This window comes from Poromitra crassiceps (genome assembly GCF_964638095.1).
Source record: "Poromitra crassiceps genome assembly, chromosome: 6".
Classification (NCBI taxonomy): Eukaryota; Metazoa; Chordata; class Actinopteri; order Beryciformes; family Melamphaidae; genus Poromitra; species Poromitra crassiceps.
In genome coordinates, this window is record NC_139627.1 from 23,466,851 (window position 1) to 23,481,713 (window position 14,863).

General features: G+C 46.5%; 1 protein-coding gene across 3 annotated transcripts in view; it reads right to left on the minus strand.

The window, feature by feature from the left end:
- The window catches only part of myo1b (myosin IB), a 109,496-nt gene that overhangs the window by 46,706 nt on the left and 47,927 nt on the right, over positions 1-14,863 (minus strand). For all 3 annotated transcript variants that reach the window (XM_083638765.1, XM_083638764.1, XM_083638763.1), the window contains exon 4: positions 2,267-2,361. In XM_083638765.1, the coding sequence (XP_083494891.1) occupies positions 2,267-2,361 (95 nt within the window). The remainder of the gene's footprint in view (positions 1-2,266; positions 2,362-14,863) is intronic.

The following is a 14,863-nucleotide window of genomic DNA, read 5'->3' on the forward strand; positions in this document are numbered from 1 at the left end:
GTATGTTGGCTCATTGGCTCATTGTATCTGGACACACAGATCCGACTTGAACACTTACCCAAATCAGATTTGTGGCAGTGCAGACACACTCGGATTTGCCTGTAATGTGAACATGGCCTTAGAGCAGAAAAATCAAATTCCTTTGTGATCTCTCAGACAGCCAAAGTATGCAGCATCTCCTGTAGACTATGCTGGCATGTGATAATATCCTCTGTCAGTTTTTCATTCAACAGAACAAACCACGGCTGGGCAGATCTTCACAAACACTGGGCAAGAGCTGAGTGACAGTGACTCCATACTGGAGAAGCGGGCACATTTAGGTCGGCCGCACTTATTCCTGTACAAAGCTACTCAAGTTCAACTTCATCTTCCTGACTTGGCTGACCAGCTTCCAGGAGTAGATATTTCTTAAACTCGTGAGAGGTTGCAGATGCACAGGAAGAGAAAAGATAAAGAAAAGACTAGCTGATTAGATGTGGCACATGATCAGTCTGAATTGTATACAGGGTTTGTGAAATGTAGTGTGAGAAGAGAGAAGAGAAGAGAACAGAAGAGAAGATCCAGAGACATGGGATCAAGGCTATTGCTGTAAACACAAGTTTCAGCGTTCCCACTCTGCTGAGACGCAGGCCATGTGTTTCAGCTTTTAATAGGGACCAAATGGAGAGGAGTCAAGTGAAGTGACACTGCGTTAATCACTGCCTACCACACTTTATAGAGGCTTAAGCCGGCAAACACGTGCACATCCAGCCTGGCAGATGACAAGCGGCCATGATTAGAGTTCAGATCAGACGCAGCTTCCCATTAACATCAAGTGTAGGCACCAGTAACTGCCGTGCTGTGATGATGGAAAAGACCCCTTCGGGCGTTAACCATGAATGAGCGAACAACATCAAACAGTGAGTAAAGCGCCCGTTTTGATTTTTGGAGACTTCAGAAGTCACACTGACAAACACAAACAGTAGTGTTTCTAAAAAATCTCAACCATGGTTTCTTAAGCAGAAATGAGACAAGAATTTAACTAGTGAAACCAAAGAAACAAACATTACAGCTCAATGATAGCTCTGTGATAGCCGATAGCTTTGAAGGGAGCAAACAGCCAACCTCATACTGTCTATGACAAGAGCAAGGTATACGATTGACATTTACTGTGTCAGAGTATGTGTCTGCTCGACAGGATGAGATCATTCTATAGCTGGCGGCTGCTTTCCAACAGTTCGTCTTCTGCCAACTCTATAGCCTGGGCTGGAACACCACACTGCCAACTCTATAGCCTGGGCTGGAACACCACACTGCCAACTCTATAGCCTGGGCTGGAACACCACACTGCCAACTCTATAGCCTGGGCTGGAACACCACACTGCCAACATGGCTGACTAAGTCAAGGACCTTGGACTACCGGTAAGTGAGAAAATTCCATTCCTCCAGGGTTTCTGTATGGTATGCAGAATTTTATTCTATTCGAAAATATTAGAAACTAATGGAAGTAAGGGACGAGGGGCATGAAGTTGAACACCACATTTTTTCTTTTCGTTTTCGTTTATTTTTACGATTTTTCTCCCATTTCCTCCCAATTGTACTTTGCCAATTCCCCCTGCTGTGGTGCTCCACCCCCTCTGCCAATCTGGGGAGAGTTGTCCACTAGCACCATGCTTCCTCCGATACATGCGCAGTCGCCAGCTGCTTCTTTTCACATGACAGCGAGGAGTTTCAACAGCCGGGCGTAGCGCATGGGAGGATCGCGCTATCCCCGCAGTTCTGCTTCTGGCCGAACAGCCGCCCCGACCAACCAGAGGACGGACTAGTGCAGCGACTGGGACACACACCCTTAATCCGGATTCCCACACATAGCAGACATGGCCAATAGACTACTTGCACAACTCCACTACTTCCTGAAATGAGTAGGGCATCTTGGTTTAATGTCCTACACTATTGGATGAACTAATTAATGTCAGGTGTGCCTGACTGCTGCAGTCACAACAACAGTAATCAGGCACACCTGACATTAATTAATTGTGGATATGCTGAAATGTACTGTAGGCCTGGGCCACCATCTGGCTAATATGGACGTCTGGCCTTGTCCGAGCAGTATGGATGTGAATTATATATGCAATGACCACTTGGAGCACTAGACTTCATAAGAATGTGGTCAAACCTGTAATAGTCAGCATGTCTGCCCCCGCCCCCAGACTTATCTCTGCGCAGCAGCTACTGGATTGTTAAAACTGTCTTATGTGCATGTTCCATTGAGGTTATTAGGACTTACCAGTTTTCCCAGCACCGCTCTCCCCTGTGATGAGGATGCACTGGTCCTTGTCCTGGTCCCTTAGTGAGCGGTAGGCCTCATCTGCCAAGGCATAGCTGGAACACAGAAGGACAAGTATGAGGATGATGTTGGCTATATTAACATTACGTGTTCCCCACATCACAGAAAATAAACGGCACCACCAACAATGGAATTGATTTTGTGTGAGGAGAGGAAGAGAGAGGCGCTTTGGCTGTGCTGCCTGCCTTATATTAATATCCTCATTTGTGCCTCAAGCTCATGATCTCCTACATATGTGAATATCTGGCATAGGAAAACAGAAAATGTGGTTTCCAGAACATCTTTGATCATCCAGGACATGTCTGGGTGATGGGGAGGCAACGGGGGTAGTAAGAGTTCAGATAGATGGCATACTGTTGTGTCAGGACACATGGCCACTAACCTAACCCCCCCCCCCCCCCCCTCTCCTCACACACACACTGAACCGGACACTAGGTTGTATCTGTGGGACAGCCACTAGAGGGCTTGAGTGACTTGTACTTTACTTAGCTGCATTGGCTGGTTCACATTTGGGATTTGGCTTAGATTTCTTGGAATATTGACCATTTCCATCTCGATCTCTGAAAGTAATGCTGCTAAAGCTCGCGCAATCAACAGCAGGAAAAGAACGGTTATATGATTGAAAAACATGTCAAAATCTTCTGATACAAGTGTTTTTGTAAACTAACTTCAACTGCCACATAATCACTGATTTGAGTGGTTTTTATGAAACTTTAAATTACATTTAGTTAAGAGTTGAATATGCCATACTCATATTTGCTGGCAACAATTTGAATGATGAGATTGTTCAATGAAAATGTGAAACAGCATTCCATCGTTTCATGCTGATTGAATGACCCAGGTTTGTTCAGGCCAATGTCACATACATTCCAGGACAGTGATACAATGGGAAAGTGGGACAGATTATTGTTGTTTCCCCACCAGTGGATTCCCAAACAATAGATGATTTGTTATTGTGCAGCTCCCTTTATGCCAACGAATGGTTTGGAAGTGGGGTGTGGCTGTGATTTCAATGGGAAACGCCCACAGAGGAGGAACACTATAGGCTAAAGCAATAGAGAGGCAAAGTGAACGTCACTTCCTGCTTCAGCACTGTACCAGAGATTTTCATCTGCCATTTATTTTCCCATAGATATTTCGTAAAATGCTTCTAAAAATAGTTTCACTTGGTCAAACCAAATGGTTCAGCAATATTTAGAATCGGGAGAGACCAGAGAACATTTCACTCAGACCAAAACTTAAAAAAAGCACATCAAATTTTTTTTTCTTTAAATCCGCAATTTCTTGACATTTTGGTCCGAGTGAAATGTTATGTGGTCTCTCCTGTTTCTAAATATATATGAACCGTTTGGTTTGACCAAATAAAACTATTTTTATACACATTTTACAAAATGTCTACGGGAAAATAAATGACGGATGAAAATCTCTGGTACAGTGCTGAAGCAGGAAGTGACGTTTCACTTTGGCTCTGTAGCTGTTCACAGCCCCCGTTTGGCAGGGAAACGGGTCTCTACAGTGCTGCAGAAAGTTAACAGCGTTCCAACTTTCTCCTCCAACAGCCCACGAGACTTCAAATTAGCCCGCTAGATGTCCCGTTTTCCCCCCGTCTGTACTTTGACATTCATTACTTAGGAATTTTTTCCAAAGCCACCACTAATAATAGCTGTGATTGTGGGGAAATGCTGCATGTAGCTTCCCTTTTTTTCTCTCTCTCTCTCTCTCTCTCTCTCTCTCTCTCTCCAGACGCTAAAGCTCGTCTGTTGAGAAAATACGCTGATAGTTTGAGACAAGGTAAAGTGGATTTGGCCCATGTTGAGAGACCTCCCTGAGGAGCTATGTTGACTGGAGTGAGCCGTCTGCGCTGGTAGACACATCCCAGACCTGGTGGCAAAGTGGGCTGCAGGGTAACATAGTAGTAGGGAGATGTCATGCTTTGACCAGAAGGTTTAAGCCCCTGTGTGACTGCAAGCATTCGCCCCGCTGAAGTGTCCTTGAGCAAGATCATGAATTCCTACCAGCTCTCGCAGTGGGGGAAGGCAATGGCAATTTTGTTTAACATTTTTTTTTTCGACAATCATAAGTCATATGTTTCACAGTAAGTACAGTGTGAAAACAGCTCCGGGTCATTTTGGAGGAATGCATCAAAATAGGGGGGGGGGGGGTAATTTTGTGTGTAATATCATTAATTATTTATGTGCACCATGTGCCCTAGACTGTAGGAACGCCTGACGCCCACAGCTTCACACAGGGATTTTCACACGCCACAACCACAGGGCCCTATAGCTGGCTCCAACATGGGATACATATATTTTTTTTTACTTCTTAATTTATACTGGGGGAGTCTCACAGAGCAATGTTCTCTTTTTCAGGAGCGCCCTGTTCACATTCACACACACATTCATACAGTATCTGGAGGCTGACCTGTTCACATTCACAAACACATTCATACAGTACCTGGAGGCTGACCGGGTACTGTACAGTCTGATCTGCTGGCCACTCAGCAGCTCCACTGGAGCGGCTAGGGTTAAGGGCCTTGCTCAAGGGCACCTCAGTGGTGGTAATGAGGGAGGGGTCAAGCACTGCATGTCACTTTACCCACCCAGATTGATCCTGCCGGTCCCGGGGATTGAACAGACGACGCTCCGGGCACAAGTTCGCAACACATTACAGACAGGGCGAATTCATCAACTTTGCGCCAATTTGTCAGAGCAAAAATGCTACCAAACTAAGCCGGCGAAGTACACTACACAATAAGCGGCAAAGATCGGCAAGTTACAAAACTGGTTAGGCAGGCTTCAAAGCCGTTTCTAGGAAAGATGTTCATTATGAGTCAAGTTACTATACTGTAGAAAATGCAGAATGATGTTTTACGGACTGCAAGATCATGACAAATGCACACAGACATGGAAAAAGAAGGCCAAAGTGAGGGAATATATGACAGATGAATATATTAGTGGAGTCATTGTGGCTAGGGAGAGTTTAATCACACAAAGCTCAACTGTCGCTGACCTGTGATGCAAAAAGCGCTTGATTGCGAGTAAGCAGCCATGAGAGAGTCGGGGCCAGAGATGGCTACTAGCCAGATGAACGCATTCCAGGCCACAGTGCCCACTGCCCAGTCCCAAGCTCAGGCTGGCTAATGGAGCTTCCAGGCCACAGTGCCCAGTCACAAGCTCAGGCTGGCTAATGGAGCTTCTGGTTCTGCACCATCACACAGCGTTCTGGATCAGAGAGCCCGCCGCCCCGGCCACCAGAGCCCCGCTCCCACTCTCTCCTCCAGCCCCGAGCCTTCCAGCACCACCCTCAGGGGAAAAATAGAGTAATGCGAGAGTAATGCAGGTTTTGTTGCTTTAGCATTTAGCAGACGTTACGATGCCTTCTTATCAAGCTGGTGAAGTTACTTATTAAGCCTGTGAAGTGATATGATACCCTTCATACAGGATATACTGATAGGGCAGACTCAGTTGCAGGAACTGATGCTCCAGCATTTTCCCTTGTCCATCCAAGCCCAACCCGCAGTCCCCACCCCTTAACCGCAGCCTTCGCCTGTAGCCTACCCACCCTCCCCCCTCTGTGTGGAGCAGCCGGCCGGGCGACATTACGTCAGTGCTGAAAAGTGCAGGGCAGCAGATGTGGGCTTTGTGCAAACAGCCCCGCTGCCTGACATGATCCTGACAATGAGCAAACCATCACACAATTATCTTGCCCCCAGAGGAGGGCGGCAGGCTTGTGTGTGTGTGTGTGTGTGTGGGGGGGGGGGGGGGCACCAGGAGTAGGGGAGGGTCTAGAATGGGAGTGGGAGGTCCTCTGCCAGCAACCTCTGCCCAATGACACACACACAGCTGGTCATATTATGAATATGAATGGGCATAATCACAATATGAATAGACCCGCATGAATAAGAAGGTCCGTCCAACCCTCTGGGGACACAACCAGAACTCTGCAGGACATCCTTCATGTTTATAAAATATACATATGAATATGGAAAAAAAGAAAAACAAAACAGATCAAATCTATAGTGTGGACACGCCCTGCCGCGACAAAGGGCCGAGAGACAGAGGAGAGAAGCAGCGTTAAATCAGAATGAGACATCATTAACGTCCCTGTGGCCACACGGCTTCATGCAATCATTAAGAAGATCAAAGTGCTGTGAACAGCCACCGGATGCAGCGCTTGCCCAATGTGGAAGTCCAAATCATGAGCAAGCACCAAGAGGTCACCATCAAAGGCGGTGGCACCGGCGAGTGAGGCACCACCGCCCCCCCCCCGAGGCCACCCTGATCAGAGCGGGGCGGGGCTCCGGCTGAGAGGAGCAGGAGTGGTGCCTGGCACACCCCCTTCACATCTGCCAGCAGGCTGTAATTTGGATTTGCACGTGGCAGCGGTGAAGGCAAAGCCACAGTGGCATGAGGTAAGTGGGAGGAAATAGTCATCGTGGGTCCGTTCTGCTCTCAGCCTCTGCTGCTAACTGGGACAGGGGAGGAGATGAAGGACCAGCTGAATGTCAAAAGGGCGGGGCCGCTTGGAGAGCCCATGCAGCACACTTTGAAGACATGATTTGTAGATGATACTAATGGACTTATAATAACGTATGGGCTGCCTGGAGCACAGCCCACCCAGCTACTAGGCGCTGACAGGCCCTGCCCAAACTCAAAGTTGCTCTTTCCAACTGAGAAGCTATTAGCCAAGGCTTCATACTGACATTTTAGCGCAGCCGAAAAGGGCAAAGCTCTGCTCAACTCTATTTTCTGCTGTCCCGCAGTTTGCTGCTAAATCCAGCCAGCTTCTTGGCTTCTTCTACGCTGTGTGTTTGTGTGTGGGGGGGGGGCTGAGGGCTGTACAGTAGCCTGTGATCTCAGCGTGATCGGCCTTCTCCAGGACATCCGCCTGCTGCTGACGGAGCAACGCTTTCCTGCTGCTGTACGACCAGGTGGCCAGAGTGTGTGGGAGCTGTGTGTACACACACACACACACACACACACACACACACACACACACACGGATCCAACAGATGTGGCCCATCTGGGTGCTGCTTTTGACAGTGCGTTGCTACAAAACAAGCTGAAGGGGAAGTTGGATTATGACACAGGAGAGCAGAGCTATAAATATGACACAAGATCATAATACCAATAGTATTATGCCTGGGGTTATTACAGCCTCTAGTCTAGAACAATACTCATCATTGGAAATCACCTAAACTCCCAGAAAGAGTGGGTCAATTATAGGACAAAAAAAACACCACATATGAATCCATGTTGAACAGGATGCCGGATAAAAACCATAATAAAGGGACCAGTCTGGGATCATTTTTGCAGTTATATTACACTAGGCATCTCGCGCGCGCATAACTCGGCCTCCCCTGCCCTATTGGCGCATGCGCGTGTTCAGTGTTTCCCACAGGATTATGAGAATTTGTGGTGGGGGACTGCGGAGATTTTTTTAAACATTTTAAAGTAAAATGCATGAATTTGGTGTACTTTGAGAAAGCTTAAGAAGAGCAAAATAAAAAGGCTAGATCTATGAAGAACATGTCATCATTACTGTGCTGTGGGTTTACAATGACAAACTAAATTTCTCCCTATTATGTCAGGGATACTCAACTTGCTTTGCCACTTTCGTGAAATGATAGAAGGCGAGGGGCCAGTTAATAAACAAACAATATACATTTTTCTGTAGCGGATTGTAGGTTTTTGGGGTGTCAGCCGGAGTTTAGGCTGACAGTGTTGTGCACACCGGATAGTTAGTTAGGTTAAGTTAGTTAGGTTAAGTACATACATAAGTGCCTGGGTAGCGAGCAGATGGCGGTATTTGACAATTTAGCAGCTAAATCATAGATTATTGAAAGATATTCCATATTCCAGACTGAAATGCTATAACAGAAGTATTGGCCAGAATGACATGAACATTTATTGGACACTTATTCAGCGGATATCTTGCATGTTGTGACGTTCAGGTGCACTGTAAAAAAAAAAAAAAAAAAAAAAAACATTTGGTCAACATCTTATTGTGGCGGTCAAAATATTATTGTGGCGGCCCGCCACAAATTCCTTTATGTATGGGAAACACTGGCGTGTTGCTCACTAAATGTTATTGCATCAGTGATGTCACAATGCCTCCTTGTGTGTGTGTGCCCCATTATATCACTGATGACATCATCAGTGTGTGTGTCCATGACATATCACTGATCAGTCTTGTCACAATGGCTCCTTTGTGTGTGACATCACTGATCAGTCTTGTCACAATGCCTCCTTGTGTGTGTGTGTGTGTGTGTGTGTGTGTGTGTGTGTGTGTGTGTGTGTACGTGCGCCCCCTTATGACATCACTTTTGACATCATCATTGATGACATCATCACTGATGACATCCTCCCTGATGACATCACAAGAAGCTGCTGGTGAATTACTCAATGATGCCGCCACCCCCCCCTCCACCCCCCTTCCCAAAGTCAGACTTGGTGGGGGTTCAGGGCTTTAATTCACTTTACTGTGCAGCAATTTAGTGTTCCGCAGCAGGGGAAAGAAAGCACACATCCAAGTTGTTTGTCTGCTCGTTGAAAAAGCAAAGGGGGAAATAACCATGCTGAGCAAGGTAGCAAAACATCCGCAACAGGAACACACAAAGCAAAGCTTCTTCTGAGCCTCCTTCAGAACAGAAGGCTTGTGTGCATGTGTGTCTTCATAGGAGAAAAATTTAAATAAAACAAAACTTATGGGGTCAGAATTAAATTTAGCTACAGAAACAACCAGAGAACTGTATTCAGCTGCCCCCTCCCCATTGATTGCCCTCTAGAAAGGACTAGAAGAGATCCAGTGAGTTGGAGTGATGAGATTTCATACGATGAGGAATGAAAGAAACGCCTCAGGGTGCTGGCTGGCTAATGCTTTAACCCACAGACAATTGAGAGCGTGTCTGTAGTACATTATTGTGTTGGCGTGACTGGCTTGTGTTCTGAGGGGTTTAACACCCCCCCCCCTCTTCACACACACACACACACACACACACACACACACACACACACACACACATACACACAGGATGTTGGAAACAGAGGGGTTAAGTCTGCTTTTTTTTTTGTCCAGAGCTGCGTTCCCATCAAGCCTGAGGACTTCCCCTCCTGGTCCCTCTGAGTCTGCATGACTCGAAAAGATGGCAAATCTGTTTTCAGTCACTGTTTTCAGGCACATTGTGATTACAAACATGGAGGACAGCTGCGAGGCAGGTTTTAGACCTTATCTCATTGAGTGCCAATGACGACTATAGTCGTCAATTCGGATAGTAACGTAGAGTGCCAATGACGACTAAAGTCGTCAATTGCGTTTTTTGACGGTGGGACGTGGATCAAAGCCAGATCCATCTCCTGTAAAATTTTGGGGCATGTTGAATGTGTATAACCTATTTTACCGACCCATTAGGTGGCGACAGTGCTCTCCAGATTAGAGAAAGTTGAGTAAAAAACAGAGAAGAAGTCGTTATGGAAACGGAAACGGCATCGGTATGCATTAAGCATAACGTTAGCTGTGCCTGTGAATAGCAGTCAATCTGCTGCCACAATTGAGCCCCTCCGTCTCCGCTGCGATAGCCCCTCCATATGATTTAGTTGCCGACACCAGCGTCTTTCTGAAAAGTTACATTATTCTCAGCTGGGAGCCGGCGACACGCTGTGAAAAAGCGGGGTGCAGCGCACTTTTCAGTGCAGAGCAAACGCAGAGCAAACGCAGCAGAGCCACCAGAGACACTCCCACGGAGGAGGAGGAGGGGGGTGGGGCACGCAGGGCAGCATACAACCATTGACAGTAAACACAGACCCAGACAGCAGGCTCGATGGACAGAGACAGGCAAACAAGCTAGAATATCTGATGCCCACCAGCAGTAAATCAAGACCAGCAAGAAGGTGTAGGGTCTGCGCACGCAGGGGCCAGCGCTGCTGGTTGCAGCTAAAAAATATTATTTGGCCAAACAAAATTCCTTTGTTTTCACTGTTTTATTGAAAGAAATTATTTTTGAGGTGTCATTACATCAGAAAATATTAGCTTCAGAGTCAGTGATGTGCTTGAAATGCTTCATTTCACAAAAGGCTCATTATCTCAGCTTCTAAATTGAAACGTGTGTTTTTGCTGAAATCCACCTATCTTCTCCGGCTGATAACTAAAGAACGGAAAATGATATCAATAAACTTTTTTTTGCTGATGATAGAAGAGAGTCTCCTCGTTCTTTGTGCGTGTTCGGTGTTTACATAGTAATATCACACAATATTCTGTGGGCCTCGAGAAATCACTGAAAACGCTCTGAAACTCTGGCACTTGGAGTCCGTTCTCCAAAAGTGGCTGGCACTCAATGAGTTATAAGTATTAGCAAGAAGTAGCAGCTATTGCTCCACAGAAAGCCATCATAAAAATTTTGGCTCCCTTGCTCCTCCTCCTCCTCGTGTTGTTGTTGTTTAACTCTAGAGCCAAAAGCATCAGGAACTTATCCGGGCAGTTTGTGTCGTCTTTAAATCTGAACTTGGGGACAAACACTTAGGGCTTAGTTCATCATCACAAACCCCCCCCCCACACACACACACACACACACACACGCCAAATCCCCATACACACACTTTATTCAACTTCATTACACAAAGACGGCATAGACAGACAAACTGTGCAGCCTAGTTTAGCACAACATCACTTGACATGTCTTGGAGGCAGCAGTGGCCTCAGGGTGAACCTGTGTGGATCAACAAACTGGACCCAGTCAGACAACAGATGAGCCATTGTGGGTCTGACTGGCAGTCTAATACACGCCCGCATCAGCACCACACTGGAGGGGGACCTAACATCAGCACCACACTGGAGGGTGACCCAACATCAGCACCACACTGGAGGGTGACCCAACATCAGCACCACACTGGAGGGTGACCCAACATCAGCACCACACTGGAGGGTGAGGGTGACCTAACATCAACACCACACTGGAGGGTGACCCAACATCAGCACCACACTGGAGGGTGACCCAACATCAGCACCACACTGGAGGGTGAGGGTGACCTAACATCAGCACCACACTGGAGGGTGACCCAACATCAGCACCACACTGGAGGGTGAGGGTGACCTAACATCAACACCACACTGGAGGGTGACCCAACATCAGCACCAAAGTGGAGGGTGACCCAACATCAGCACCACACTGGAGGGTGACCTAACATCAACACCACACTGGAGGGTGACCTAACATCAGCACACTGGAGGGTGACCCAACATCAACACCACACTGGAGGGTGACCTAACATCAACACCACACTGGAGGGTGACCTAACATCAACACCACACTGGAGGGTGACCCAACATCAGCACACTGGAGGGTGACCCAACATCAACACCACACTGGAGGGTGACCTAACATCAACACCACACTGGAGGGTGATCCAACATCAGCACCACACTGGAGGGTGACCCAACATCAGCACCAAAGTGGAGGGTGACCTAACATCAACACCACACTGGAGGGTGACCCAACATCAGCACCAAAGTGGAGGGTGACCCAACATCAGCACCAAAGTGGAGGGTGACCTAACATCAACACCACACTGGAGGGTGACCCAACATCACCACCACACTGGAGGGTGACCTAACATCAACACCACACTGGAGGGTGACCCAACATCAGCACCAAAGTGGAGGGTGACCTAACATCAACACCACACTGGAGGGTGACCCAACATCAGCACCAAAGTGGAGGGTGACCTAACATCAGCACCACACTGGAGGGTGACCCAACATCAGCACCAAAGTGGAGGGTGACCCAACATCAGCACCAAAGTGGAGGGTGACCTAACATCAACACCACACTGGAGGGTGACCTAACATCAACACCACACTGGAGGGTGACCTAACATCAGCACCAAAGTGGAGGGTGACCCAACATCACCACCACACTGGAGGGTGACCCAACATCAGCACCAAAGTGGAGGGTGACCCAACATCAGCACCACACTGGAGGGTGACCCAACATCAGCACCAAAGTGGAGGGTGACCTAACATCAACACCACACTGGAGGGTGACCCAACATCAGCACCAAAGTGGAGGGTGACCCAACATCAGCACCAAAGTGGAGGGTGACCCAACATCAGCACCAAAGTGGAGGGTGACCTAACATCAACACCACACTGGAGGGTGACCCAACATCAGCACCAAAGTGGAGGGTGACCCAACATCAGCACCAAAGTGGAGGGTGACCCAACATCAGCACCAAAGTGGAGGGTGACCTAACATCAGCACCACACTGGAGGGTGACCCAACATCAGCACCACACTGGCACCACACTGGAGGGTGACCAAACCAGGAAATGAGGAGCGGTGCAGAGGGCCAAGAGGGCAAATTAAACAGTTGGACAAATTCGCGCTGAAAGGTCAAGTAGAAAGATCACGCTGGTTCATCCATGGAAATCCAAAAATACACTTCGGGCTCTATTGAAAAGTTTAAAAGTTAAGTTTAAAAGTTACAGTGACACATTTATCGTACCTGAACCATAAAAAAAAAACTCCACAGCCAAACTAAAACAGCCCACTGCATCCTCAACCAATCAAACACGCGCAACCAACTCCGAGTCTGAGTCTGTATGAAAGTTTGCTCGGCTCAATGATCACATCGGCGACACTCCTCAATGGCATGAGTGCGAGAAGAAGAAGGCCTTTTAAATTACCATGTTAAGCCGTGGCCCGAGTCATGGGAAGGACCGGTTTGGAATGTAAACAATGAGAAAAGCAAACATGATGCTGGCCCAACCATGACCAGCCAGGGTGGGAGGTCCCTGTAAGCCCAAGAGCTCCATGAAAGGAAAGGACATGTGCTCTTCTGAGCGCTGGCCAGGACTGTCGGAGGGGACGGGGTTTCCACAGTTGGAGGGTCATCGTATTTCATTACACGCACTTCTATCAATTCATTTGAAATTGAACAAAGATGGTGCTGGTTCTAAGATGCTTTTAGGAATCCCAACTAAAATTGCCGATCAGATCGACATAATATCAGTTAGCTAGCCTATTATAGTTAGAGTTAATATCAGCTGGGCAGTTCAGGAGGTTTACAGATGCAGGCAACTTGAATTGCCGGCTGGTCCTTGAAAGTTCCCTGACAGGGCCCATCCAGATCCTTGGCAGACTAAACAAAGATAACACAGAAAGTTAAAATAATTACTAGAACGTAACATAACTTAAACCAATTTAACCTCTTAATAAACCACATACATGCCCTTAGTTTCTAAGCATTGTCCCTTATGGTGTAAAAGGGTTCTGGTCTTTGGTATGGCAGCCAGCCAGGATACGGCCGGGAGCGCCAACTCAAGGTCACTGCCACTGTACTGTACCATACCAAGGTGCGCTTCAAATGTTGCTCCAATTTATAGCAGCAGTGATAAGAAACTTATTTCATCATTCATACCTTCATTTATGGACCATTTACAAGCCTAACATTTAATGGATATTAACCAAGGCCAGTAAAAAAATAGAAAAAAAAGGCTGAAAAAAATGAATGTAGTCCATTGTCCAAGTATGTTTTACTCAAATGAAAGCTGTGTAAACAGATAAAAATGCCCATAGCCATTGTTCTGACTATGAATGGAGAGGTTTCATAGCGGTGTTGGCAGAGACAATAGAAATCTTTCAATCTTATGCTCACAAAAGCAATAAATGACTAAGGGCACAGCTGAGTTTAATCTGTGTGTTGTTTAACCATGGGCAGGTGGATGCAATATCTCTGCAAACAATGGATGAACTCATATCTTTCCTATTAATAATTGCCACTGGTCCCCGAGTAATTTGAGATGCCAAATCCAATAAAACAGAAGCTGGTTCACATTGTGGAAGAAACCTGTAATACACAACCTGACTAAATCCACTAAGATGGAAAAATAATACATCCTGCTAAGTAAATGCTAGGAAAACACTATTAAAAGAAAAAGAGTAAGCATTGTGTCTATAGGCTTGTCATGATAACTACTTTTGTTTGGACGCTATATTGTCCAAGAAAGAATTGCGATAAACGATATTATTGTCATTTCATTTTGCGACTGATATAATAACGATAATATAGTAGCATAATAATGCAAGTACCCTTTCAAATAGCAAAGAATTTTTATTGAGGTGAGAAAAATTATCGAGGTCATGTCCGGCGTTTATCTTACGATAAGTCAATGAATTGATTATTGCGACAGGCAAAATAGAGTGCCATATGGATGATGTATTTTTACAGGCCAACCTGAAAGAACCTGGGTCCCCTGTCTCAAAGTCAAGGGATTTTTGAATTAGTTTTTGGTTAGATGCCTGAAATAAAGTCTGTGGTTAGCAGAATGACTAGGACTCATTCCTCATTCCTCCGGCACATTGTGCCTCAAATCATTTGTAGCCATTATGTATGTCAGAGTTTCACCTGGGATCCATAAGCTCTAGGGGAGATCAAGAGACCAGGACCACTCTCTGTATGTGTGTATACATGGGCGTACAATATGCAGGTCTAATAAAGCAAGAGAGTCACACAGAGTATTACAAAACTCCACAGAAGTACTC